This window comes from Struthio camelus, chromosome 2 (genome assembly GCF_040807025.1).
Source record: "Struthio camelus isolate bStrCam1 chromosome 2, bStrCam1.hap1, whole genome shotgun sequence".
Lineage (NCBI taxonomy): Eukaryota > Metazoa > Chordata > Aves > Struthioniformes > Struthionidae > Struthio > Struthio camelus.
In genome coordinates, this window is record NC_090943.1 from 172,422,165 (window position 1) to 172,449,192 (window position 27,028).

The 27,028-nt window shown below is 66.4% G+C and overlaps 2 protein-coding genes across 5 annotated transcripts in view; both read right to left on the reverse strand.

Moving 5' to 3' along the window:
- LRRC14 (leucine rich repeat containing 14) overlaps positions 1 to 6,235 on the reverse strand; it is a 62,921-nt gene extending 56,686 nt beyond the window's left edge. Inside the window, exon 1 of the mRNA XM_068933543.1 lies at positions 5,364 to 6,235. Coding sequence (XP_068789644.1) covers positions 5,364 to 5,471 — 108 coding nt within the window. The 5' untranslated portion in view covers positions 5,472 to 6,235. The remainder of the gene's footprint in view (positions 1 to 5,363) is intronic.
- PPP1R16A (protein phosphatase 1 regulatory subunit 16A) lies at positions 649 to 24,388 on the reverse strand. 4 transcript variants are annotated; one of them, XM_068933548.1, is made up of 12 exons: positions 17,878 to 17,918; positions 16,743 to 16,888; positions 12,949 to 14,859; positions 6,275 to 6,345; positions 4,397 to 4,542; positions 4,128 to 4,231; positions 3,424 to 3,548; positions 2,702 to 2,827; positions 2,317 to 2,392; positions 1,887 to 2,016; positions 1,569 to 1,725; positions 649 to 1,389 (listed from the first exon to the last, which is right to left on the reverse strand). In XM_068933548.1, exons 3-12 carry the CDS (start codon positions 13,202 to 13,204, stop codon positions 976 to 978), a joined length of 1,605 nt encoding a protein of 534 aa, XP_068789649.1. In that variant the 5' UTR covers positions 13,205 to 14,859; positions 16,743 to 16,888; positions 17,878 to 17,918; the 3' UTR covers positions 649 to 975. The 4 variants fall into 4 exon arrangements, with proteins under 4 accessions (XP_068789649.1, XP_068789650.1, XP_068789647.1 ...); XM_068933549.1 differs by lacking the exons at positions 16,743 to 16,888; positions 17,878 to 17,918 and adding an exon at positions 24,365 to 24,388; XM_068933546.1 differs by having other exon boundaries at positions 16,743 to 19,197.
- Between the last annotated feature and the right edge of the window lie 2,640 nt (positions 24,389 to 27,028).

Here is a 27,028-nt window from a genome sequence, read left to right on the forward strand (position 1 = left end):
CGAGGCCTCGCTGCCGCCCGCGCCGCGCGGCACCGCCGGGGCCACTGCGCCCGGCCGAGGGAGGGCCCCAGGGTGTCACCGTCACCGCTGCCACCGCCGCCGCCTGACCTTTGCGAGCAGCTGCCGCCCGGTCGGGCCCCGCCACTCGCTAAATATAAACCGGGGGGGGGGGGGGCGGGCGGCGGTGCGGGGGGGGGGGCGCCGAGCCGTGCCTCAGTTTCCCCTCCGCCCTCAGTCTCCCCAAGGCGTGCCGCGGGGCAGGCAGCAGGGCGGCCGCATGGCCGTGCCCGGCGGCCGGGGACAAGGGACGCCAGGGCGGGCTTGGGCGGGCGAAGCGGGGGGTCCGCGCCGGCGGGGGCGGCCGCCTCGGCGGGCGGGCTTGGGCGGGCGAGCGAGCGGGCGGCTATTTTTACCGGCCCTTGGCGAGGTGACCTTGCACCCCGGCTTCGCTGCCAGCGGCGCTCGGTGCCAGCTCCCGGGTCGGGGAACGCGTTGGCGGCCGCTGCCACCCGCCGGGTGACCGGCGCGGGGACTCGTCCGCCTTGGCGCAACCCCGGGAGCCGCGTGGCCGGCAGCCGAGCCGAGCCGCGCGGCAGGGAAAGGGCGGCGCGGGTAGAGACGGCGGACGGCGCAACAGGGACGCTTCGATTCCTGCGGAGGAGCCTGATGTCGAGGCAGAAGGGAGTTAAAAAGGAGACGAGAGTCACCCGCAGTGGCCGACGCCGCCGGCACCGGCCGGGGAGCGGAACGACGCCCGCCGCCCTTCTTCGCCCCGAAGGACGAGGGTGGCGCGAGCGCGGCGAGGCAGCTGCAGCAGGACACGGCGCCGGCGGAGCAGGGCGGGCGCCGGGCTCCGGCCGCCGCGCCGCTCGTCCGACGGCGCCGGCTCGCGGCCAAGGCGGAGGCGAGGGAGCGGGCGCCGCGCCGGGCCCGGTGCTGACGGCGGCGCCGGGCCGGAGCCCCTCGGGCGCCTCCTCACATCACCTTACAGCAGCGCTGCTTCTCGGCCGGCGCGTCCTCGGCGGGGGCCGTCAGCTTGAGGAGCGGCGGGTCGCCGCTGGCGGCCGTGTAGTACACGGAGTCGGGCTCGGCGGCCGGTTCGGGTTCGGCGGGGACCGGGCTGGCGCCGAACGGGTACTCCTCCGGGGGCGGGCGCTGCAGTTTGGCGGCCGCCCGTTGCCGCTTGAGGTCGGCGAGCGTGTGGTGGGCCTTGTCGCGGCTCAGGTCGGCCGGTGGCTCGGGCTGCGCGGGCGGCTGGTGCGCCGCACCGCGGTCCGGCTTCTTGGAGTAGAGGTGCTTAGGGGCAGCGGGGCCGGCCGTGCCGTTGCGCTGGGTCGGCTCGCCCGGCGCCGGCGTCTCTCCCGCAGCCGTCGCCTCCGCCTCGGGGCCCTGGCGGGACAGAGGGATGCGAGGTGGGGTCCGCGCGGGCGCCGAGGGGTCGGCTCCGCCGCGGGACGCCCCAGCCCCGCGGGGACGGCGGGCGCTGACGGACGCCGCGTCGGAAGCGGGGGACCCTCGGCCGCTCCTCCTTTCCGCCCTCGGCCCTCGCGCGGGGCGGCGCAACTCACGGCAAGGCGCAGGCGGAGCTCGGCGTCCGTCTGCCGGTCCTCGTCCTCGCCCTCGCTCTCCCGCTGCTCGGCCCGCTGCCACACGATGGCCTCCCGCTCGTGCTCCTTGCGGTAGAGGTTGGTGCGCTCCGTCACGCTCACCCGCCGCACCACCTTCCTGGGGGGGGACGCGGGGTGAGACCGTCGGGGCCGCCGGTCGGGCCAGAGGGTCGCCGGCTCGGGCTGCCGCCCCGCGCCGTCCGGAGCCCCCAGCTAGCCGGGATCTCGGAGGAAGGCCCAGGACCCGCCGCGGAGGACGGGCCGGCCTCCGGGCCTTACCCGCGACTGCCGGCGCTGGAGGTGCGGCGCTGCAGCAGCGACTTGTGCTTGTCGTGGGACTTCATGATGGCATCGTGCTTGTGCTTCAGCTCCAGGAGCTTGGCCCTCACCTCCTCGTCCCCGCACACATCTGCGACGAGACGAGGGAAGACGTCGAGGCTGCTCGGCCAGCGGGAGCCCCTCGAGGCCTGGCCCCCACCAGCCTGGGGACCCCCAAGGGCTCAGTCCCCAGGGTGGCCGAGCAGCCCGCAGCGGACACGGCCCCGAGCCGATGAAGCTGCTGGGGAGGCCCGACGAGGTCCCAGAGGGACACGGGCGAGCTGGCAGGGACGTCCCGGCTGTCGCGGCCCAGCCCCACGCGGGTCCCGGCAGCCCTGCGTCCCTCGCCCGTTCGCCCGCCCCGCGCCAGCCCCCCCGAGGCCGCGCTCACCCAGCGGCGTCTCGTCCAGCACAGACTTGCCGTTGAGGTCAGCGCCGTGAGCCACCAGCAGCTCCACCAGCGGGATCTGCCGGGGCAACGGAGACGAGAAGGGTTAAACGCGGCAAGCCAGGCCCCCTCGACCGAGCGCGGGGGCAGCAGCTTCGGCGACAGGGGGGCCGACCCCGCTGCTCCCGGAGACTGCCCCAGGTACGGCGGTCCCCGCTCCTGCTGCCGGGGCACCAGACACGTCCTCTGTGCCCCACGCCGCTCCCAGGCGCGGCCCGCACGCGTGCTCCATCTGCGACAGCATCTTCCCGCCGGGGGCTCACAGGCGCCCCGCACGCTGTCACGGGGACCCCGTTCCCCCAGCCCGGCCCCGGCGAGCGGCACCCACCTGCCCCCAGCACGCCGCGGCGTGGAGGGGCTCCCAGCCGTCCTCGTCCTTGGCGCTCATGCTGGCCCTGTGCTCCAGCAGCAGCTCGGCAGCCTCCAGGTAGCCGTTGGCTGACGCGATGTGCAGCTGCGGGGGGACATGGCGGGGACGGCGCTGAGCCCCGCTGCGAGGGGGACGTGCCTGGCCGGGGAGAGCCCTGCTCCCTGGCAGGCATCGCCCTGGTGCCCGTGCCACGGGCTTCCACGCTTTGCTCTCGCTAAAGCAGAGCTTTGGGCGCGAGCTCCAGCAGCCTGCGCCCTCCCGGCACGGAGCCGGCGGAGCCCTGGCCGCAGCCGGACTCAGGCCACGCAGGGCAGCGCTGGCTGCTCCCTTTTAGGTGAAAATGGTGCAGCACCCTCCACCCCGCTCGCAGCGCTGCTCCCGAAGGAGGAAGAGGGGCCTGCGGAGCGAGGCGGCCGGCCGCCGCGCCCCGGGAGTGAAGGGCCGCACGCCAGGCGCAGCGAACCGGCTGCTCTGCGCCCCGGCGCGGGCGCGACGGGCTCTGCACCGCGCGGTCGGGCAGGGGCAGCGCTGGCCCGCGGCTCTCGGCACCCAGCGCTCCGCGGTGAAGCTGCTTCAGGGCACAGGCGCTGGGGGGGTCCAGCGCGGGGGTCCGCGTGCCGGAAGCGGCCGCTCGCCCGCGCAGCCCGCCCAGCACGAAGCAGAAACCCTGCCCGTCCTACCAGCGTGGCGCTGTGCTCCAGCGGCGCGTTGAGGTCGGCGCCCGCCTGGACCAGCTGCCGGATGTCCTCCACCATGCTGCGCTCCGTGGCGGCCCGGGCCTCCTCGATCTTCTCCTGGGTGATACCTGCGAGGGGGCGAGCGGTCAGGGCCGCAGGAGCTGCCGCGGGGCCCCCCCGGGTGCTCGGGATCTGCGTTTGGCCCCCCGAGGAGAGACCCCGGGCTCCTGCCCCGGAGAGCAGAGGCGGGAGCTGCCCCCTGCGGAGCGACCCGCTGCACCCGCGTGCCACCCCTGCCCCTCCGTTTGGGACCGTCCCCCGTCTGCTCTCGCGCCCGCAGCCTTGGCGCCGGGCCCTGCAGTGGGGGTGTCTGGTTACCTCCCCTCCCCTCTGCCGTACCCAAGCTCGGTGCTAACCCAGGTTAAACCCAGGTTAAAGGCTTTGCGTTTTCCTTGCTTCCAGCCTCTGCCCATGTGCGTGGGCTCTGCTGAGCCAAGCGTGGCCCCCGGACAGAGGGCTGCTCCGCCAGGAGCTGCCCAGGACGTGGGATCTATCAGCGGCCACAGCCCACGGTCCCTGGGCCAAGTTTTCACCTACCAACCAGAAAATCTGCTGCGGGGGCAAAGGAGGGATGGGCCCTGGAGCAGCGTGACCCTGAGCTACGGGACAGGCCTCCAGGGAGGCGAGCCCCGGCCAAGGAGACTCACCCTGCTCGGCCATGGCCGTCTCGATGCAGTCCAGGGTCACCTCGTCCTCGCACAGGTCGTAGGGCATGTTCCCGTCCGAGTTGACCGCGAGGAGGTTGGCACCGCTGCCCGGGGAAGAAGAGCGCCGTGAGGATCCCGAGCGCGGGTCCCCAGGCCCATCCAAGCTGCCAGTCCCCAGCCCCAGGCCCTCTCGCACCCGTCAGTCCCCCCCTCTTCCCGGTCGCCCCGCAGAGCCCCCCGGCCCCGGGGCAGGGCCAGCACCCACGTACTGTTTGATGAGCAGCTCCACGAGGTGCAGGTGGCCGCAGGTGGCCGCGGCGTGCAGCGGGGTCCAGAGCTCGCTGTCGCAGGCGTTGACGTCGGCGCCAGCCTCCAGCAGCAGCTTCACGACGTCCCCGTAGTCGTCGATGCAGCACTGCAAGGGGAGAGAGGGCAGGCGGCTGCGGAGAGCTGCGGGACGGGGCCGCCGGCTCCGCTTTCCCCGCCGCCCCTCTCTCTGCAGCTCCCCGAACCGTCCCGGAGACGGAGCCCGACTCGCTCAGCCCTCGGCCCTTCGGGGCAAGCCGCCTGCAAGGGGAAACCGCCGCGAGGTGCGGCCGACCCTGGCACCGGGGCTGAAACCAGGAGCGCTCGACGCATCCGCCGGCCGCCCAGGGCCCCCTCGCAGCGGTGGGGCGCGAGCCAGCCATGCCCAGCCCGGGTAGGATGCCCAGCGGAGGGGATGGGGCAGGAGCGGCACGCCGAGCCGGCAGAGCAGCTCCTGCCTTTTTATTTTGGTTATCAGATCCGCCTTCAAACAGCAACGGCAGAAGCCAAACACGAGCGTTTGGGACCTTGGCGGCCAAGGGGCTGGGCAGCAGCCCCCCGGCCGCGGCCCCGTCCCGCCGGCGGAGCCCCGCGCCGCGTCCCGCAGAAAGGCCGCAAGAGCCGGGGCAGCAAGGAGAGTGAAACGCCGGCCGGCATTTCCAGCAGCCCGCAGGGCTCCCTCCGCCCGGCCGCCCGCCGCTCCCCTCCGGCTGCGGGCACAGCGGCAGCAGCGCTCGAACCGCCGCGCGCCGTTTCATGCCGGGACCGCCGTCACGCGCATCGGGTACCAAGTGCGGGAGGCAGCGACCGGTTGGGCATCGCTTCCGGGGAAAGCTGCCAGGACGGCCCTCGAGTGCGTGCACCTCGTGCAGGGTTTTCACCGGAAAAAAGAGGCGGCGGAGAGCAGGGAAGCTGCGGAAGGAGCTGCTGCGCCCGGCCCGGCCGGACGGCAGCATCCCGCCTCGGACGAACCCCGGGCGCAGGCGCCGCGGAGGCAGCGCCGGGAGCGCGCGTCGGGGGCAAACCCCTTCCAAGCATTTCAATTCCTGCTTATGCCTGCTGCTGCTAAGCGTCGTTTGACTCCCAGCAGGAGGAGGAGCCCCTCGCAGCAGTTTAGCAGTGCAGGACCAAAGATTTCCGTGGGCTCCTTTTCACGTCTTTGGTATTTTAAGACTCCCAGTCCCAAGGCGCTAGAAGAGTCCTCCGCTACAGCAAGAGACAACGCTGCACGTGACGACCAAAAGGACAAGTCGAAAAGCAGCCCCAGATTCATCTAGGCTGGAAAGCACAGGGGTTTTGCTGCAAGACGTCGGGTGCTGGAGCAGCCAGCGACACCAGATGCCAACCGGGCTATCCGCCGAGGTGGCTCCAGCAGCAAGGAGTCGGACTCGGTGGCCCACAAGTCACCACGTTTGCAGGAAGCAAGACAAGAGAGAGCGAGGAACAAGAAGGGAAGGGCGATCCATCACCCCTGGGCAGGCTCAGGCCGCAGATCGGCATCTCCCCCACCAAAGCGGGGCACCAAAGGGGACGTTGCCCACCGCAACGCAGCCCTTCCCTCTCGCAACGCCAGCGCTGGAAAGACAGCGCGGGCAGGCGGCCGAGCGCGGGGACGGAAGTAAGAAGAACGAGCTGGCAGAGGGCGAGGGTTAACGAAACTGCGCGGGCAAGAAAGAACGAACGGAAGGAGAGACGAGGGCCTCGGCGCCAGGCAGCAGCGCAGGCGAGCGGGCGCGGGACGAGCAGCCTGGGCAGCAGGAGCGAGGGGGCTCCGCGAGCGGCGGCAGCGAAGGCTCTCCGCTGGCCGGGGCTGAGGAGCGGCGCGCTGGAAGGCTGCTTACCTGGTGCAGCGCGGTGAGGCCGTCCTCGTTGTACAGATTGGGGCTGATGCCGTTGCGGAGGAACTGGCGAACTGCAAAAACAAAGAGCTTTTAGCAAGGGCTCTCGGCACGCTCACCTGCAGGCTCGCGGGCGGGATGCGCCGGGCAGGCTGCTCGGCTCTGGCTCCCAGCGGGTGGAGAAGAAAGGCTGGGAGAGCCCAAGGACAGGCGGGCGGACGCCTGATGGCCGCGGGCTCCGGTCGGGAGAGAGACGCCCCTCTGCCATTGGAGCCCGGGAACGTCACCCTGCAGACGCAAAGCAGGGGGTGAGCGAGCCCCCACTGCGGTCGCTGACGCCCGGCTGAAGCACCGCGTTATGAGAGCAGTTCTCGCCTTAGCTCCCGGACGGTCTGGGAGGAGCGTTTGCTCTCTAAGACAGGATCCGTTCACACCAGGGAAAGACCCCTGCATCCAAAGAGGACTCGGCGTCGGTGGCCTCCCCGCAGAGGAGACCGCAAAGAGGCGGAAAAGCCCCCGAGGAAGAAAGGAGGGAGATGAGGAACCTATAGGGCACGTCGGCACAGGAAGAGAAGGCAGACGGCGCTGTCGTGAGGCCGGGAAAGAGCACCTTGCCCAAGCTGTTTGGAAAGGCATCGTGACAACCGGCCAGCCCGTCCTACTTCTCGCCTCCGCTTACGACCGAGAAGCTAAAAAGATGTTTCACAGCCAAGGACGCTACCTCACGTGCACCACGAAGCAGGCCAGCGAGCAGTACGCACACCGCCTGCGGGAACAGCTGGATGCTGACGCCCGATTTCAAAGGCGGCCGCCGACGTACGGACCTGTTATAGGCCAAGAGCGACTGGAGATGAAGTTTGCTTCTGCCCTCTCGCAGGACAGAAGACACTGGGAGGTCACACAGGACCTCCTGCCACCAGCCTCGTCTTACAGGTTTTCATGGCTTTACCTGGAGACCTCTGCCAGCCACCTACGGGGCAGGGAAGGATGGCCCAGGTTCGCCGCTGGCGCTGCATGGGCTACGCACGGGACCGCTCCCTTTCGGTCTGGAAGGAGCCCTGGAGAACTGCGAGGTCCTACCTATCGTACAACTGATAAAGGAGCAGAAAGATCAGATATTTTGGCATTAAAGCTTTAGCCGCACCCTTGTGTTCCAGTTAAAACCATGAGCAGACCAAGGCTCCCACCTCACTGACAAGGACATAGCTAAGATCCCAACTATAGCACAATTTTGGACCACTGAAGCTGTGTTGGGGCTGCCATGGTCTAAGCAAACATTTATCCTGGTCATAGCTTAAGCTGAGTCCCTGCCGTAGTCCTCAGCCCAAGAAAAACCTGTAGAGACTGGGTGAAGTCAGGACTGAGAAAGTAAATGTCAGCAATGGGCAGAGGAAGATCAAACCGTAAGGTCAAAGACAAACCTGTTTACCACGGAAATCCTGTAGCCAGCAATCAAAGCCTCCCGAGGGGTGGAGAAAGCTCAGATGCTGCCAACAAGCAGCTCAAGTTTCCCTTGGGGACGGTGGGCAGGGCTGCCAGGAGCTCAGCCTGCCCGAAGCCTGGACGTGCCGTACGGGGACACGGGAGGAGAGAGCCACCACGGCAGCTTGGAGACCGTGCGGACGCTGCTCAGGATGTTCTCTCGTGGTGATACATGAGACCACGGACCCACAGAAGCGATGACAAGAGGTTCAACCAAACCATCGTGGAAATCAGATGCGAGAACAGCAGAAAGCCCCCCTCCCTGGTGGCCACGTCTTGGGTGAGAAATCCCTCCCGCGGCCCGTCCGTAGGGCAGAGGGGCCGTGCCGTCCCCGCCAGCAGAGCTGCCACCCTCTGCCCGCTGCAGCCTGCCAGCACCCCCCGGGATTACAGACCCACGACGGGATTTCTGTGTGTGATCTGTTTTGCAAACACCCGGAGTTCCTGCAGCAGCATCACTGAACTGGATCAACTGGTCAACCGGAAAAATCACCCCGTTGCCACCTCCTCTCCCCGTTGCTACTAAACCTACTCTCACCCTGCCTTACCCAGCTCAAAGAGCAAAGCCAAGAGGGCAGGAGGGAAGCGGGGCAATTCCCGGGTCAGCCAGATTTTCGGCGTGACTTCGGTCGTCCCTGCCGCGGGAGCGACATCTCCTCACTCACGTCTCGGCCCCAAGCACTCGGGCAGCGGGCGCTCCGCGGGAAAGGGCAGGTTTGCCCTGGCACGGCAGCTCCCTCTTGCACTGCTCCTTCCACGCGCGTTACAAAAGCACGGGGCCACCCGCTCACCCAAAACCAGCGTCACAGAGCGAGAAACCCGCTTAGCCTGGCTGCCCCAGGAGCCAGCCCCCAGCCGCGACAGCATCCCCTGCCAGGGGACTCCGCTCTGCTCCCTCATGACAGATTTTGAAGAATCCCCTTCGAAGAAGCAGGATTTCCGCCGAAGGAGGCAAACCCAAACCTTCGCGTTTCCCCACCGAGCCGTCCCAGCCGCGTCGCGGCAGGCCAGACCAGGCAAGGCCCATCCTACAAGCCTTGCTAAGCAAAGAAGGGATATTTTCATGACCAGTACAGGTGCATTTTATTCTCCGTTGGGCAACAGCCACCTCCATCTTCTCCCAGGCCTGGTGAAGGCTTTTGGGGGCAATGAGGGGCGATGGTTAAAGACCACAGAATCGCAGAAGGGTTGAGGTTGGCAGGAACCTCTGGAGATCGTCTAGTCCAACCCCCCTGCTCAAGCACGGTCACCTAGAGCACGTTGCCCAGGATCGCGTCCAGGCGGGTCTTGAATATCTCCAGAGAAGGAGACTCCAGAAAAGGCACCAGAAAGCCCTGCAGCTCTCTTGGGGTGGGGGGGTGGGGGTGAAGAGTCACCACCAGGTGCAGGGCCTGCTCCTGATTTGGGGAGAGGAGGCTTCCTTTTCCTGAAGGAAGACCCATTTCCCCAGGAAATGCTACAGCAATGGTGAGGCTAAAGCGCGAAATCCGAGTGTGATCCTCAGGCTTCTCCGGAGCGTAGCCGAGCGGAGGCTTAAACGGGGCTATCGTGGCTGCTCGGAGCGGCGTGGAAGGAGGACGGCTCTTCCGTGGACACTTCACGTGGGGCTTTGGTCCTTCCCCGGCCCCGGTGCCTGGGCTTTGCAGAACAGAGACCGGAGCCTTTCGCTGTGCATCATAAACCATAGCAGCGCTCTGCCCCGGCCGAGCTCAAAGGCCACGTTTCACGCTACGCCGTCGGAGCGAAACCGTGGACTTTGCGCCAGGCAGAAGAATAACCGGCATCTGTCGACGGCGGTGAGTCACCGAGCGCACCGATCACCTCCGTTCCCGGGAACCTGCTGGTCCCGGGCAAGCAACTATTTCTGCCGTAGCAGATGCTCTGTCGGGGCGGCAACGGAAAGACCACGCGCGCTCAGCAGCCCACCACGCTGGCGAGCGGGAGCGCGGCCGCTTTCTCCTGGGAGGCTGGATACGTCTGTTGTAACCCCACGTCACCGGCGACGACAGCGCGGCCCCTGTGCATGGACGGGGCCACGGGAAGTTGGCTTTTTTCCCCCCCTTCTTTTTTCCCCCCTCTGGGCAATAAGCCAAACCTCATTCTTCCTAATTTATTTATGGAAAAAACAAAAAAGAAATCCATCAAAACACAATTGTCAAAGCCAAGAGTTCCCGATGTCGGCTTAGGGCGAAACAAAAACATCCCAGGATACGCCGACGGTGCCGAAGGATTTCCAGGTTACGAGGATCCCCGCAGGCGCCCGTGCCGGATCCCCGGCTTCGGCGGGCAGGGCAGCGGCGAGCGGGAGGGACCGAGCCGCTTGCCCCGACAGCCCGGCCTGGCCCCGAAGCACGTTGCTGGCCCGAAAAGGAACCAACGTGCGGCCGAGCCAGAGGCGCCCGAGCTCCGGCCTCCGGGAAGATCGCAGGCGAGCGGGGCCGCCGGGTTCGTCGTTCGAGGACTTCCGAAGCGATCTTTCCGCCGCAGAGCAAAGTCTCCTCCGAACGTGGGTCGGCGCCGCGCGTTTGGCTTCAGGAGCTCCCGGTTCACGCTCGGTGGCGAACCAGCCCGGACGTCCAAGAGATAAAGCCGCCTGCGCCCTCCGAATATCAAAAAGCCCTCGCTCGCAGGCGCGAGCACCTCTTCCCCCCGGAAAAGAGGGAACCCGAACACGTGCTCTAAGCCAGGGTCTAAAGCCGCCGGGCTGCTGCGCAAAGCCCCGTCGGTGGCCCTGACCAGCAGAGCAAGGACGCCTTTGCTAAAAATTTGCGCGGACAAACCGCGGGCGGCGGAGGGGAGCCGGGAGTTAAGGGCTGAGCCGCAGCTCGTGGCGGGTCGCTGCCCCTCGGCTCAGCCAGGTTTATCTGCGGCCCCCGGTTTCCTGCTCCTTCACACGCCGGCGCTTATCAGGCAGGGCCAGGCCTGGGGTCGCCGGCTCGCGGGGCAGGCGCCTGGCGCGCAGGCCCCGCGCCGGCTCTACAGAGTCCGCGCTCCGAGCGCCCCTGCACCCTCCCCGGCGGATGGAGGTCGCGATGCTCCGGCCCGCTTGGCAACCAAAACCGCTTTGCGAAGTGGCACGGGAGAAGGGGGAAGTCAAGCTCACCCGGACGAGCCCCCGAGAGCCGGCGGGAACCAAGCGGGAGCCAAAGGGCAGGAGGTTTTTCAGGCCGAGCCAGGCTGCGGAAGAGGGAGCTCTCGCTCCGACGCGGGGCAGCCGGCCCTGCCGCAGGGAGCCACAAACCCCCAGGGCCCCGGCGGGATGCGCGGGGCGGGGAAACTCCGAAAAGCAGCTGCGACCCTGCCCTGCGCTGGGCGGCATCACCGCGGACAGGCATCTCGATTTACTATACCGGCGCTGCCAGCCTGCCAAGGAAAACAGAGAGCTTGGAATCGACCGCCGGCTCAGCGGTACCCGAGGGGACTTCGGCGCCCATCGCTGCCCGCGCCGCCCAGCCCTCGCCCGAGGGCGCCCGGACAAGGGGGCAGCTCCCGCCGGCTCGGCCCCGGCGAGCAGGCCGGGAGGCGGCAGATGCCGTGCACCGCGGCGCGCCGGCTCCCGCAGCGGCCGAGCCAGCGGCTCCCGGCCACGGAGCAGCCCTCTTCCTCTCTGTCCCGGGCTCGCTCCCCGAGAGACTCAGCTGGTTGCCATTATTTCTATTTTTAAACCAGCGTCCGCTTTTTTCAATTGAGATAATGACAGAGTCCGGCCCTCCGGGGAGACGAGGCAGGGTCGGAGCGTCGCAGAGCGCGCGGCGCGGGGAAGCCGAGGACCGCGGAGCCGGAGCGGGACGCGCCGGCGCACGCTGAGCCCTGCCGGCGAGAGGCGGCCGGGCGCGGGGTCGGCCTCCTGGCGCGCGCGTCCTGCGCACCCCGCGCGCCATTTCCTCCGGCCTTTTTAGGCGGGAGAGAAGCCGGAGGCGTCCCGCCGCCGTCCCGGAGCAGTTGGGCTCTCGCCAACCCCGCGGAGCCGCCTGCAAAGCCGGGTACGGAGCTGCCGGTGCAGCCGACGTGGCTCCAGGGCGGGCAAACCCTACCTCCTTCCAGGTGATGTTTTGTAAGCAAAGATGCAATTTCAGCTACGCAAGCGTCGTATTGTTAAAACAAAGCCATTTAATGCTGAATTCCCATCAGTTAAAACCATCTGACCTGACCAAAACCTTTCGGCTGCCAGACACAAATAGGAAACGTCCCCGGCAAGCGCAGCGAGGTAGCTAAGCCACGGGTTTTGCGTTTCTAGCTCTCGTGGCTTTGAAGGGATCCTCCCAAACACGACCTGCCCATCTCCTTAACCTTTTTTCTCCTAATTTTGCCTGACTGCTCCCTCTCCAGGCCTTCAGCCGGACGCTCAGTACCGCCACCCCTTCGCCGCCCGCCTGCCTGCCAGAGCCACGACGACCGGCTCGCTGCTTCTGGGCCCCGAAGGCGCTCGGCGCATCCCGCTCGGCGGCCGTGCCGGGGAACGGTCCTCCGTGGGCGCCGCGGGGGGACGCGGCGAGGCCAGCGCGGCTCGAAAGCCGGGGTCGCCGCTGCCGGCTTCCCTCCCTCCATCCAGCCTGCCCTTTGGTCGCTCTCCACCGGCTCCCGCCTCCGCCGCGGCGCGTCACGGCGAGGCAGGAACGACGACAGCGGGCGCAGTCCCTGCAGCCGCTTGCACCGTGCCTGCTCCCGGCGCCGGGCCAGGAAGATGGGAGATGCCCAGTCCAAAGGCAGCACGTGCAGGGCCGCTGGACCGCGCTATCGGCACGGCAGCCCGAGCCGAGGGGCTGTCGCAGCCCCGTTCGCGCGTGCTCGGGGGGGGCACCAGGCCGGAGCTGAGCCCTGCACCGCCGCCTTTCCACGGCACGGCGTCCAGCCTGACCATCGGCACATCGGCACGCTCCAGAGAAGGAGCGAGCTTTCAGATCCCGTTTTGTTCAAACCCCTCCAACGTCTACTTTTGTTTCAGAAGATGATGCCCTGGTCAAATTCTTCTTACTGCAGGGAAACGCAAGAGCCAGTATTGGCAGCCTGCAGTCGGGGTTGTTGCAGAAACGGCGATACCGCTCCTTGCAACCCTCCCAGTTCTGCCTCAGCAGGTCCCAAAACACTCAGGGAGGCCCAAGCTCCACGCTAGCTTTAACAGGAGTTGTCCCAAATCCTCCGGAAGCCCTGATGCCCTGTGATCCCCCCCATCGCACACCCTGGCCCGCACGTACCTTCCTCAATGTCGTTCCGAGCGGCCGCCTCCAGCAGCTGGACGCTGGCCGGGAACATCACTCGCTTCTCCTTGCTGCTGCTGCTGCTCTTCCTCCTCTTTTCCGCCCTGGCTTTCTTGCCCTGCGCCTCCTTCTCAAACTGTGCCCATTTCTTCAGCTGCTGCGTCCGGCGCTTCTGGGCGTGTTTCAGGCGCTCCTGCGTGCTCATCCTGCCAACCGCCGGCATTTCTGCCAGCAGCTCCAGGTGCTCAGCCATGGCTGCTTCGGGCAGGCAAACGGGCTCAGAGCTCTGCCCAAGGCAAAGGTCCCCCCCGGCGCGGGGAATAAAGCCCGGCTGTGCGAGGGAGGGCGGCACGAGGACCCCGGCCTCCGGGGAACATCACCCACACCCCCTCCGAGGGGCAGGCGGCCGGCCACCCACACAGGCAGCTGGATGCAGGGGCGCAAGTTTGTCTTATGCCCGTATCGCGGTGCTTTCTCGGGGCTTTGCCATGCCCTCTGGAGACACGAATCTGAGCTTCATAACCGACTCGGACGCTGCCTCCCCTCTTAGTCTTTCATAACCCAAAGCTGCAAACAGTGGGAAAGCGAAGAGTCTCTCCAGAGACCCTGTGCAAACTAGCTAAGGAAGCGCAGCACAGCGCGCTCTCTGCGGCAGAGGCTCCTGCTCTCCGACCGCTAGCCCAGAAAGTGCCCAGAGAGGGACAACGGGGAGCAGCAGTCCCACCGCTTTCATCCAGCGAGAGCCAACACTTCGCAGTCTCTTTGCGCCCAGCAGCTTGGAGAGCCCTCTGTCCCTGAGCTCTCCGGCTTGCTCTGCTTTCAGGAAAAAGTCAAGAAAATGACATTAACGCTCTGGAGGTAAAACCGCCCGGGCAGCCTCACCAACCCTCTGAGCTCAAGTAAATCAGCGACACGGCCACGCCGTTATTTAGGAGGGAGCAGGAGGGCTGCTTTGCGAATCCGCCTCTCCCCAGAGCAGCATCGATGGCATGGCCTGCAGCCCACACACCGGTGCAGGACAGCACGTCCGGTTTCCAGCTCCCGTCCAGGCCTTTCTGAAGGCACAAAGAAGTAAGACGTACTCTGAGGCACAGCGAGAACTTTTGTAAGTCCGCTCCTGAATCCCCGTCGTCAAACTAGTTATCCGGAGAAGCCTTTTCCTTCCTGTGGTCAAGAAGCTTTTTGTGGTCATTTAGCAGCTGCCCCCATTCCAGGCCGCGAGCTCACCACCACGCTCCTCCCAGCATAGGAAGCCAACAGGTCGGCTCAGAAAGTTGTCCATGGCTGCCTGGTCCTCCTCAGAAACTCCTTAAAGCTGCCCAGAGGAAGCGAGGGAAAGGCAGGAGCACGCAGAACCCATGAGCAGCCCAGCCGCCCCTGCAGGAACGCGGGGGGATCAAATATCACGCAGCAGAAAGAGGAGGAGACGATCCACACGCCCCGTCTCTCACTGCTGGATCCGCAGCCCGTTCAATCTGTCACTCGCAGTTATTTCGTCTCGGCAGCCTCAGGGCAAACACCCTTTGCGTTCCTCTTCCTTAACCGCGCCGGCTCGCCGCCTCCCTTCGCCGCCGCTCGCTTTCTTCCAGGTGCCCCGCGAACGGAGAAGGCAGATCCTCGTCGAATCCCTCGCTCGAGCTGCCCGGGCTCACGGCGGAGCGCGCTGCGCTCGGAGCCGCGTCAAAGCCGGCCGGGAGGAAGGCGCGTGCGTCGCTTCCCTTCCGCGTCCGGCGCGCGAGACGGAGCGGGCGAGCGCCGCAGCTCGCAACGGGTCGGGGCGAGGGCGGCTTTGCGGGACTCGCTGGCGGCTCCTCCTTCCCCGCAGTCGGTCCCGGCGGCGCTTCCAGGGCGGGCCGAGCTTCCCACGGTCAGCAGCCAAGCGCACACCTGGGAGAGCGGCCCCGAGTCCTAAGGACGAAGGGAAGAAAAGAAAACAAATCAAAGGGGAAGGACTGGGGAGAGGTTCAGCGCAGAGACCGGCTCTCCCAGCGCGAGCCCGAGCCCTCTCTGCGCCCAACCCACTGCCGGTTTTGCCATCTCTTAATCCGGGATTAACCCACAATCAGAGTTTAAGCAAATTACCCAGGGCTTTGCCAAAGGCGACAGACAGCCTCCCCGCGCCAGCCACCCTCTCCAACGCCCTTTCGCGGGGGCCAGGCGCGCACGACCTCCCCAGCGCCCGTCCCGCAGCATCGAGCTGCCCGGGACGCCTCGACCCGCGGCCTTCGGGGAAAGGGCGCGCGCCGGTTATCGGGGCGCTATCGACCCGCGGCAGGAAAACCGCGGGCAGGAGGGCCGCGCGCGCGAGCGCGGCACCGTCCCCGGCGCTCCCGCGCAGCGGCCCAGCGGGCTCCAAGCCGCCCTTCCCTAACCTTGAAGGGTCACTGCCAGCCGGGCGCAGGTTATTTACTTACCTAACAAAACGAAACGCCCAGAACTGACAGGTCTCTCAGTTAAGTGATAAGGGAAGAGACTTATCTCAGGCTGTATTATTTCTACCCTGGGCGGCGACGCGAGGCTATTCCCTTCCGCACGCTCCTCGGCGCCTTTATAACCCGTCCAGGAACAGCCCCCCGCGCTCTGCTCTTCCAGGCGGCCCCCTCGCTCAGGCTGCCGGCTCCTGCCGCAACGCCGGCCCCGCGTTACAGACGGGCGCCCAGAGCCTCCGAGAGACGGGCTAAAGCTGCACTAGCTAGCGGGATCAGCGACGCGCGGACCGATACGATGCAAAGGGGAAGAGTCGGGAGGACTGCCGCAGAGAAGCGACCCTCCTCTGCGACCTTCGACTTCTCCCGAGGAGAAGATAAGGGTGACCCGGCCGACGGAGGAGGGCTCCCAGCGCAACGCCACAGGGAACCGCACCGGCCAGCACGATCCCAAACGACCCGGAAAGAGGCCGGCAGCCGACTGCCAGAAGCCCCAGGGGCTCTCGCACGACTGGCACCAGCGAACGCGTAACGCCTACGGGGAGAAAAACCACCTCAGCGGCCATCGCTACGGTATCCACCACGGCCTGGCAGGAGATCCAAGCGACGCGGCGGCCGCTTCTGGGAGACCTTCGCCTCGGCACTTGACAGCGGTAAGGGTGGCGAGAGGTGCGGGCCGGCTTCCACGAGAGCCTGCCTGCGCGGGAACGGATGGACCGGGAGGGCGAGAGGGGCCTGGCACGAGGAAGGCGCCCAAGGGACGCGCTTGTGGCCTTCACAACGCAAGCAGAGCGCTCCGCAAAGTCACCCAGCAGCAGGTCCAGAGCCAACAGAAGCGAGCACCTCTCGCGTAACGCGGGCAGCCGAACTGCCCGGCACCGGTATTCGCTGAGGCCAAGAAGCGCAAACGGACCAAAAAAAGGCCACGAGGAAGCCGGGGAGAAGGTCCAGCTAAGCAGCCGACCGCGGCGACCCGGGGCAGCGTCGGGCCGGGGAAGCCCTGGGCCGCAGGCTGCCAGGAGGGAACAGCCGGGGTTTCCTACGCCTCCCTACGCACACCTCCCCGCGTGCCCGTTACCGGCCTTTGCCTGAGGCTACTCAACCAGCAGGACCTGCTCTCACGCTCCCAAGTCCAAGGTCAGACCCTCAGCGTTCCCGCTCCTCCGGCTTTTCTTTCCCCACCTTTCCGCTCTTCCCCAGGAGCCAGGCCACCCCCGCCCAGCGCGAACCACGGCCCCGTGGCGGTGCCAGACCTCTCCGTCTCCAGAGGAAAGCCAAGGGCCTGCCGGGCCAGCAGCCCACCTCCGACAGCCTCGGGCGCGTCCGACAACGGGCTAAACGGGGCAGCCTTTAACTGCTACGAACCTGGAGCAGAGGGCGGATTAGCAGGCTCCTCTCGCAAGGATTCGACGCTTTCCTTCCGAAACACGGCTGTCACGACCGCTCCGAACACCAAGCGCACAATCCTTTTTTTCTTCAAATCTTGCTGAACTCGCAGCTTCAGCAAACTCCTGAGGCAACAAGTCCAACACTGATCCCATTGTTCGGGAAAGGACCTCTCGCCACTCCCCGGTCACCCCACCGCAGAGCCCCGCGGTCTTGTGATCTTCTGCTCTCGGTCCTAACGCAAGCCACCTTCTCGTGGCCGCGGGCTGACGTACAGACTCCCGTCCTGTCCAAGCAGGACGAGCCCTCCCTTTGCAGCCTCTCTTCGCTGGGCCCAGATTATGCTCCTTACCCTCTCTGAAGCGCTCCAAGGGACGGCGCGGGACCGGAGAGGGAGCAAGAGCAGCTGGCCCCGGCTCGCAGCACCCCGCAGGAGCTGCGCGGGCCACGGTTTGGCTGACAGGCGAAGGCAGAAGCTCTCGAACGTCGCCGCCCAGCAGCGGGGACGGTCAGAAATCCCGCGGGCACGGGGCTTTTGGGAGGAAAGGCTCAGCTGCCGCCCCGCGGCGAGCCACGCGCGCGGACACGCATCTCCCCTCCGAGCGACAAACCGGGGCTCCCCCGAAAACCCAGGGGAGCTAACCGAAACCGGCTCAGCCGCAGCGGCACACGCAGCGCGACAAGCGGCAGTTCCTGCCACGGCCCCAATCCCCTTCAGAGCCAAAACCACCGAGGGAAAACACACAGGAATGTGCTTAGTTTGTCCTTCAGGCTCGGATTAAGCGTGGGGCAGGGAGGAGGATGGATGGAGAGTTTCACCACAGCCCTGAACTGCAGTAAAACGTCCCTCGGTTTCCTCGAAACCCGTGGCGCGGGCAGAGCCCCCGAGAAGGCAACGCGCAGCCATCGCCTCCCGCAGGCTCCGCTTCCCGGGGTGCCCCGGCGCGAACCCCCCTCGCCGGACGCCGGAGTCGCCAGGGAGAGCGAGGAGCCTGAAGATGAAGCCCCGCAGAGCGAGACCGGGAGAAACCAGTAGGCAACCGGTCTTTGCAAAGTAGGATTTGGGGTTTCCTACGTCTAATTTAAGTAGCAAGTTAAGCACCCCTTGACTTACAGGCCTTGCCCTGAGACGCTCTGGATCCGTGCCGCCCTCGCTCCACGCTGCCGGCTCTTGGGCTTGCCTGCACGTAAGCGGCGCAAACTTCCCGGGCGGGCGGGCGGCACGTCGCCGGCCAGCGTCCCACGCAGCCGCCGCGGCGCTCCCGAGGAATAAAGCGCCCGGTCCCCGTGCGGGAGGCGCGCGTCTGACTCAAAGCGCCGCCGGACCTCGCGCTGCGGCGTGCCTCAGCCCCGGCCCCTCCGCCGGCGGAGGGGCGCACGACCGCCGCACGCACCTGCCGCGAGAAAGCAGGGGATTTTTGGAATTCCTTTGTTGGTGGTGGTGGTTTTCTTTAACCCCTACGAGGCTGGTCAGCCCCGCGCAACCCGTACGTTACGCGCAGAAGAGGGCGAGCGCGTAACGTTAACCTTTGCTTCCTCTCCGTCTCTGGAGGAGGAAGAAGACAGTCAAAAACTCCAGCGAGCCACCGGAGCAGAGGGCGACGCCAGGCCTTACGCTCCAGATCAGCCGTTTATCGTACAATTTATGCGGTGGTTTCACGACGTGTGTCAACATCCACTGGGGAAGAGGTTGAGAATAAAGTGTCCGTATAGCTGAGCGCGCGCGCGCGCTGCAAGGTCAGCGCTGCCTCGGGTGCCGGGTTTCAGAGCGGGGCTGTCTCCCGCTCCCCGCGGCCCCATTTCCCCGCGAGCAGGGAACGAGACGACGACCCGCCTCCGCGAAGCGGTTTGAGATCTGGAGGCGAGATACGCCGCGGACGCGTTTTAAGATTAGAGACGGCGCCGAGACGACTTGCCGTGCCCTTGAGTCGTGGGTGGGATTTCCAAGGAGCTACGGCGCGTCTGAGAGATTCCCGATCGCTCTGGCTCCAGCTAGCAAACGCGGATGCCAGAATAGCTGCTCTATCACGGTGACAACCTCCGCAAACTCCCTGCCGGCTGCGAGCCAGCGAGGATTTCACAACAGCAGCGGGAGCTTTGGGCACTCAGCACCAAGGCTGGGGGAGAGGAGGAGGAAGAAGTAAAAGCCAGCTCACAAATTCCATGTTTTGCACTAAAAGCGCCAGAGGTTTCTCTGGATCTGCCAGCTCCTGCGTCTCTCTCCTCGCTCCCTGGGCACCAAAGCTCCTTGTGCCTGGCCCAGGGAACCGCCACGAGCCCTGCTCGCTCCTACAAGGCAGCGGCAACAAAGCCGAAGGCCTTTTTGCGTTGACTTCCAAAGAGGAGGCAAAGCCTCGCCGCAGCCGGCCGAAAGCACGGTGGCAGCCCGCGCCCCGCGCGCGAGGCCGGGGCAGCAGCAGGGACGCAGCGGGCGGGCGGGCAGCGCCGCGCGAGCGTGAAGCCAGGCCCGGAGGGGCCTCCGCTGCACTACGAGGCAGCCGAGACTTTGGACAGCTTTTGGAGAAAACTGACCTGCTTTTCTGGGGATTGCGGCATGCTTCTTTCAGCCAGGCGCAAGCGTCCCCGGGCGTCAGGTACAGAACCCAGCAAGAAGCGTTTCCACGCGAATTTTCACATCTATACGGGCCAATTGCTCGCCGACTGCTAGGCGCTTCCGCCGACATGCCGTCCCCTCCCGAGCTCTCGGGGCAGCAGGAGGTTACAAGGACTTCTACGCTCATCTCTCGTGCACCTAAGGGTTAAGTCTGTCCCAAGAACAGGATCCGGGAACTACGCCATTCACCGGGCAGGGATAGCCACCTGGAAACGCCGGCTAGAATATCTCCCGTTCGGCAGTTAAACTTTAAGGCAAAGGACAATGCAGGTAGCACAGACAATACCCGGCACCGCGGCCCGCTCCCCCCCCTCCATTAGCAAACCAGCGGCCCAAGCTCACGCTCCCTTATCTGCGTCCGGCTCCCAGGGGCCGACGCGTTCCCTGGCTGAGCGGAAAGATCGCCTGCCTCGGGGCGTCAGACTAACCCCTCGCCCACCTCACGGCTAATCTCGGGACTAACAGCCCGCAAGGATGAAACCAAACAGCGTAAAAGCGCTGCGGGCCGGCAGCGGACAGCAGCCAGCCCCTCCTGGCCGGGTGGCAGCACCCGAACCCGTCACACGTTCGGCGCAAAAAACTCTTCCAGGATCCACTATGAGCAGTCTGAGCTCGCTGCCGCTAGCTGATGCTCCAGCCCCGGGACCTCAACAGGCTGACACAGCTCCAGGCTCTGAAGGGAAGGGATGAGAAACACCATCCCCGACTACCAGGTTACCCCCTGCTTGTCTCAGCTCCCCCTGGACACTTCTGGATCGCAAACTCCGGATCTGGAAAGCTGAGCCACGCACAGGACGGACGCTTGGGACTGTGGAAACGCGCGCTGTCGGCCTCAGCAGGACGCAGGCAGCCAACACCCCTGGTCATTCGAGATCCATGCTGGAACAGAAAAAGGGAACTGGGAGGCTTTAGCAAACATCCGTGCCTATAATTCCCACCGCTACTCTCCTGCCTTATAAACTATTTAAGGCGACATTTTGTAGCAAACAAAAGTTTGGAGACATCAAGGAGCAGGACTGATGCCGGGGAGCCCAAGGAAGGGTAGCTAAAGAGCAAGGAGAGGCAGCTGGCACAGGCTTCGTCCATCGCAGAGCGGCATCAAGAACCGCCGCCTCGCCGAGGGCAGCGCGGCGCTTAGAGGGGAGCCCGTCTCAGCGACCGCGCAGGCAGCACGCGGCGGCTACCGCCACCCCGACAGCGGGCTACGCGGGAAGCCTTCCCCACAGCTCTTTAAACACACACGTGCCTTTCTCTCATCCTTTTCACGCCTGCTTCCCTGAAAAGCGTGGGCCAAAAACATGCCGCGGTGCATGAGGCCGGGGAGCGGGTTTCCAGGCCATCCTGGTCCGCCAGAGCCTCAGCACCGCGTACCCCAAGCCCGACATCCCCCATCGCGTTCCTGCAGACGGCGAGGAATCACCCTGCTCTGCCGAAGGGACAGGCACGAGCGGACAGAGCTGCCCAAGCGCACCCGCAGGCAGAGCGAGCCCAGCCGGGCTCCGCGCCCCCAAACCGCGCTCCGACGGCACGCAAAAGGGACAGGCACAGGCTGCGCAAGCCAGGCTTTAACAGGGCAAAGTCCAAAAGCAGAAATTCCAGCGAATTAATCCCGACATAAATCTCTCAGGAACTCCGGCGGCGAGCTGGAAACGTCAAGGCAGGGGGCAACTCTAGTGGTTAAATCCTCCCCAAAGTCTCTGTGGAATTTAAGAGCGGGGTCACCCAGTTAGCGGGGTGGCTGCTGCCTCCCAGCGCACCGGCCGGCTCGCCGCCCGCCGACAGAGCCGCGGGCCAGCACGTAATCCTCCCCGGCAGCAAACGCAGCTCGTCAAAGACGGAGCAGATCTGGTTCAGCGATTCCTCGGAGAAGGAGCACTCGCCGCAAGGCTCTCGGCCACGGCAGCACGCGCGCTGGAAAGCGGCGCCGCTCCGGAGCCGACCGAGCGGCACCGCCACGGGCGCTGCCGGCACGGGGAGCGCTCCGCTCCACCGCCAGCCCTCGCGTGGCTGAGGCCTCGCTCGAGAAACACGAGTGGTTTCCCGAAGGCGGCAGGCCGCCACGCTGATCTTTAACGCATTTCTTTAGAGCGATTGGTTTCACCGGGCCGCCAGACTCCTCCGTAGGCGCGCACGAATCCCATTAGCATCGTAATACTTAGCAGTGCTTAGCACTTACATTGTACTTTCCACCTTCAAATGCGCTTTCCAGACATTAACCAATTAATGGGATCAGTAAGAGGAGTCGGAGCCCAGCTGCGAACGGCAGGAGCACAAACCGCGGTACACGGAGAGGTGAGGGCAACTCCGGAGCCGGAGGCAGAGCGGGGCAGCGGCCAGCCAGAGCTCCCGCCTGCCTGCAAGCGGGAGGAAGGCAATCCCCCTCCTCGGCCCCCCGAAACGAGAAGCTCCAGCTCGCTCCGGCTCCTCGCGCCGGAAGGGGACCTTCAGAGCAGCCAGCAGCGAACGCAAACCGATTAAAAGCGCCCGCCGGGCTCCGCGGCCGGCCGCGGCGCGCCCTCCCCGAGGAGGGGCCCCGCAGCCAGCGGGACGCCAGGAGCTGGGCAGCCTTCGCTCCCGCCGGCGTCCAGCGCGGCAGCAGTTAACGGCAGGACACGAAACCGCCAGCTTCAAGGTTCAAACTAATCTCTGGCTGCAGAGATTAGGACGAGACCTTCAAAGGGTGCAGATTATCCCACATTTGCTTACTTAGAGCTTTTCGGACGCTTCCTGGGAGGCAGCCGCAGCAGCTCCACGATACCGGCTACGGGGAGCCCCAGCCGAAATCCGAGTTAAATCTACGGTACTACTATGGGTTAACCACCAAGTTTTAACACGGCCCTTTCAGCGCTGGTTCGTATCAGTGCTGCCCATTACCTATGTCGTATCACAGGGCTTAACATACGCTCTTTTCAGACGCTTCTGATTTTTAATCGTTTAAACAGGGAATGATATTTTTTATTCACATCAAGCTACGTTTAGCTGGAAGTTAAAACGCACAAAAAGAACCCAAGAGAATGAATTATGCAAAACAGAACTGCCAAAACGAACTAGGCATACAAGAAAAGTAAATCATCAAAAAATTTGACATTTGAAACTAGCTAAAGCACAAAGAGTTTGACATTTGAAACTAGCCGAAGCACAAAGGGACAGGCCTGAAGAAGTTAAAGATTCCCCGCCATTTCCTATTCTGGAGACAACCGAAGGAGCAGCATCCTCACGCTCATTAAAATGGGTGGATGGCTCACATGCACAGAGCAGCTTCCTCGCTAAACGGCGTTAATGGACACCAGCAAACGCAGGCGGTAACGCCGGACATTACACTTTCAAATTTCTTTCCGACCGTGTACGCTTTTAAGAAAAAAAGCGCTCATCTTTTATTTATTGCTCTTCACATAACCAGCATCGATTCCCCAGGGGTAGAAACGGAGCAACGCGCTGACCCGGACCGATGAGCTCGGTGTTTCGCCGCAGCGGCCGCCCCGAGCGTCCCGCGGGAGCAGCGCTGCCCGCGCGAGGACGGAGGGCCCCCAGCCGAGGCCAGCCAGGGCTCAAGCGACCTAAGGCAACTACCTTAAAAGCGAGGCTCGGCGGGGAAAGGCGGGTGGCGTGGGATGGGCAGGGGAAGCCGGTCTCAGGCGTCCTCGTCCTCACCTAGGGCAGGCGAGGCCCCTGCGCTGGCAGCTCACGCCCAGGGAGGCTCTAGGAAAACAGGTTCTTACAGGTTTTTTAAATACCTGCCGAGGCATCCAGCCCGCCCGCGCGCCTCCTGCGCGGCCGGCTGGCGGGGGCAAGGCCGCGCCGGCCAGTGGCTTCACGCAGCGGCTCTCCGTCCCACCCGGACACCAGCCCGAAGCGGCACCTAACGCCCGGCTCCAGGAGGCGGGTCGGGGAAGACCACCTTCCCCGCTGTTTCCAAGTGTTTTCTCGCCCAGCTCAAGTCCCTCCGAGCTCCTCTCCCGGAGGAATACCCAACCCACGAGTGCTCCGAGCGGCTCCACGGAGATTTAGGCAGCCCCCAACTGCTCTGACACCCCCAAAGGCCCCCTAAGGAACCACTGGCCGCCCCACAGCCAGCGGCCAGGAGAGCCCCCAGGCTCCCCCGGCACACAGCACAGCCCGCCCGGCCCCGAAGGCTTCCCCCTGCCCCACGGAGGGACTCAGCCCCCCGCCACGGGCTTGGGGGCTCATCCACATCACCCTCCCGGTGATCCTGCCCCACTCGCCACGCACCCCCATGGGGGATTCAGCCCTCCCTGGGAGCCCCCAGGCCATCGCACCAGGGATGTCCCAAAATACACCCCGAGGGAGGGAGGGGGGCCCTCCACAGCTCATGTGGGCTGCCCCATGGGGGGGGACCCCCCACATCCCGAGGAGGAGGATCCCCACATCCCGGGGGGGGGGGACCACCGAAGGCCCTATGAGGGGAATCCCCCTGCATCCTGGGGGGGTCAACCCCGACATCCCAGGGGGGCCACCAAATGCCCCATGGGGAGATCCCGCCCATATCCGCCCCATATCCCGCAGGAGCCAAGCCCCATATGCCGGGGGGGGGGCACCAAATGCCCCCTGGGGGGGGATCCCCCCCCAGAGCCCAGCAGAAAGGCCCCCCCAAACACCTCAGCACCCTCCCCCCACATCCCTTGTCCCCAAATGCAGCACAGGGGGCAGGGAATGTCCCCCACAGCCGGGGGAGGGGGGAGACCCCCACACCCTGTGAGGGCCCAAACGCCCCACAGATGAGGGGATCCCCCCCACTACCCGGGGGAAAGCCCCCCCCACACCCCCTGGGGAGGGAGCATCCCACAGCCGGGGGAGGGGGGGACCCCCACACCCTGTGAGGGCCCAAACGCCCCACGGATGGGGGGGGGAAGGGAGCCCCCCCCCAAGCCCAGGGCCGCCCCTAGACGCCCCACGGAGGCGGCCCCGGTCCCCCCTCCCCGTCCCTGGCCCAGCCCGGGGGCTGCCCCCCCCCCCGCCGCGGCCCTACCTGCCGCCGCCGCCGCCGCCGCCGCCCTGCCCGGTGTCGTTCCCTGCTCGGGGCGGGGCCCGCGCGCGCCGCCGCCGCTCGCCATGGCAACCGGCCACACTTCCGGTCCAGGCCGGAAGGGGCGGGGCTCCGGCGGGAAGGGAGGGGGCGCCCCCCCCCCCCCGCTGAGCCGCCATGCGGAGCGTGGCTGGGCGCCACCCCGCCAGGCGGAGCGAGCTGCCACACTCAACATGGCGACGGGAAGGGAACGAGAGGGGAGCCCGGGGCATGCTGGGAGCGAGCGAGGGAGAGGCCGCCGCGGAGCGAGCGCCCCCTGCTGGCCGGCGGGGGGGGGCACGACCCTCTGCCCTGGGGTCACGGGGTCACCGCCGCCTGCCCTGGGGTCACAGCCCAAACTAGGGGTCATGGGGTCACAGCCCCCTGCCCTGGGGTCATGGGTGTCATGACCCACTGCCCTGGGGTCATGGGGTCACGGCCCCCTGCCATGGGGTCACAGGGGTCATGGCCCCCCCGGGGTCATGGGGTCACTGCCCACTGCCCTCAGGTCATGGGGGTCATAGCCCCCCTGGGGTCATGGGGTCACGGCCCCCTGCCCTGGGGTCACATCCCCACCTTGAGGTCATGAGGTCACTGCCCACTGTCCTGGGGTCACAGGGGTCATGGCCCCACCCTGGGGTCATGGGGTCACGGCCCCCTGCCCTGGGGTCACCAGGGCTCATGGGGGCCCAGGGATCATGGCCCCACCCTGGGGTCAAAGGGTCCCAGGGTCATGGGGGCCCCTGCCCTGGGGTCATGGGGGGATCACAGCCTCTGGCCCTGGGGTCACAGGGTCATGTGGGGTCACTGCCCCACCCTGGGGTCATGAGGTCCCAGGAGGTCACGACCCCCCACCCTGGGGTCAGGGGTCACAGTCCCCTTCGCTCTGGGGTCGGTGGAGGTCGGCACCCCTTGCAGAGCTCTGGGGTCCCGGGGGGACCCAGGGGGTCACAGCGGGTGCTCCCAGTGGGTCCCAGCCCCCAGCGTGGGTCCCAGTGCTCCCAGTGAGTCCCAGCCTTGGCTGCGGGTCCCAGTGGCTCCCAGTGGGTCCCAGTCATGGCCGTGGGTCCCAGTGCTCCCAGTGGCTCCCAGTCCCTGCCATGGGTCCCACTGGGTGCCTGTGGGTGCAGCCCCCGCACAGCATGCCGGTGAGGGCCCCCCGTGCAGGGCTCGATCCCACCCTGCCACAGCCGGGCCGCCCCGTCCAGCTCCAGCCCCTTCCTTCCCCAGCCCCATCCCCAGCCCCATCCCAGCCCCAGCCCCATCCCCATCCCCAGCCCCATCCCCATCCCAGCCCTAGCCCCAGCCCCAGCCCCAGCCCCATCCCATCCCCATCCCATCCCCATCCCCAGCCCCATCCCATCCCCATCCCCAGCCCCATCCCCAGCCCAGCCCCAGCCCCAGCCCCAGCCCCAGCCCAGCCCCATCCCATCCCATCCCCATCCCCATCCCAGCCCCATCCCCATCCCCATCCCCATCCCCATCCCCATCCCCATCCCAGCCCCATCCCCATCCCCAGCCCCATCCCATCCCCATCCCCATCCCCATCCCCAGCCCCAGCCCCAGCCCCATCCCCATCCCAGCCCCATCCCATCCCCATCCCCAGCCCCAGCCCCAGCCCCATCCCCAGCCCCATTCCCGTCCCCATCCCATCCCCATCCCCGTCCCCATCCCCATCCCCATCCCCATCCCCATCCCATCCCCATCCCCAGCCCCATCCCATCCCCATCCCCGTCCCCATCCCCATCCCCATCCCCAGCCCCATCCCCATCCCCATCCCCAGCCCCATCCCCATCCCCATCCCAGCCCCATCCCCATCCCCAGCCCCAGCCCCATCCCATCCCCATCCCCATCCCAGCCCCAGCCCCATCCCATCCCCAGCCCCATCCCATCCCCATCCCCATCCCAGCCCCAGCCCCAGCCCCATCCCATCCCCATCCCCAGCCCCATCCCATCCCCATCCCCAGCCCCATCCCCATCCCATCCCCAGCCCCAGCCCCATCCCATCCCAGCCCCATCCCATCCCCAGCCCCAGCCCCATCCCCAGCCCCAGCCCCATCCCAGCCCCATCCCATCCCATCCCCATCCCCAGCCCCATCCTCATCCCCATCCCCATCCCCATCCCCGTCCCCATCCCCATCCCCATCCCCATCCCATCCCCACCCCCACCCCCATCCCCATCCCATCCCATCCCATCCCATCCCATCCCATCCCCATCCCCATCCCCATCCCCATCTCATCCCCAGCCCCATCCCATCCCCATCCCCATCCCATCCCCAGCCCATCCCCAGCCCCATCCCATCCCCATCCCCATCCCCATCCCCATCCCCATCTCATCCCCAGCCCCATCCCCATCCCCATCCCCATCCCATCCCCATCCCCATCCTCATCCCCATCCCCATCCCATCCCCATCCCCATCCCATCCCCAGCCCCATCCCCAGCCCCATCCCAGCCCCAGCCCATCCCCATCCCCAGCCCCATCCCCATCCCAGCCCCAGCCCCAGCCCCAGCCCCAGCCCCATCCCATCCCCATCCCCATCCCAGCCCCATCCCCATCCCCAGCCCCATCCCATCCCCATCCCCATCCCCAGCCCCATCCCATCCCCATCCCCAGCCCCAGCCCCAGC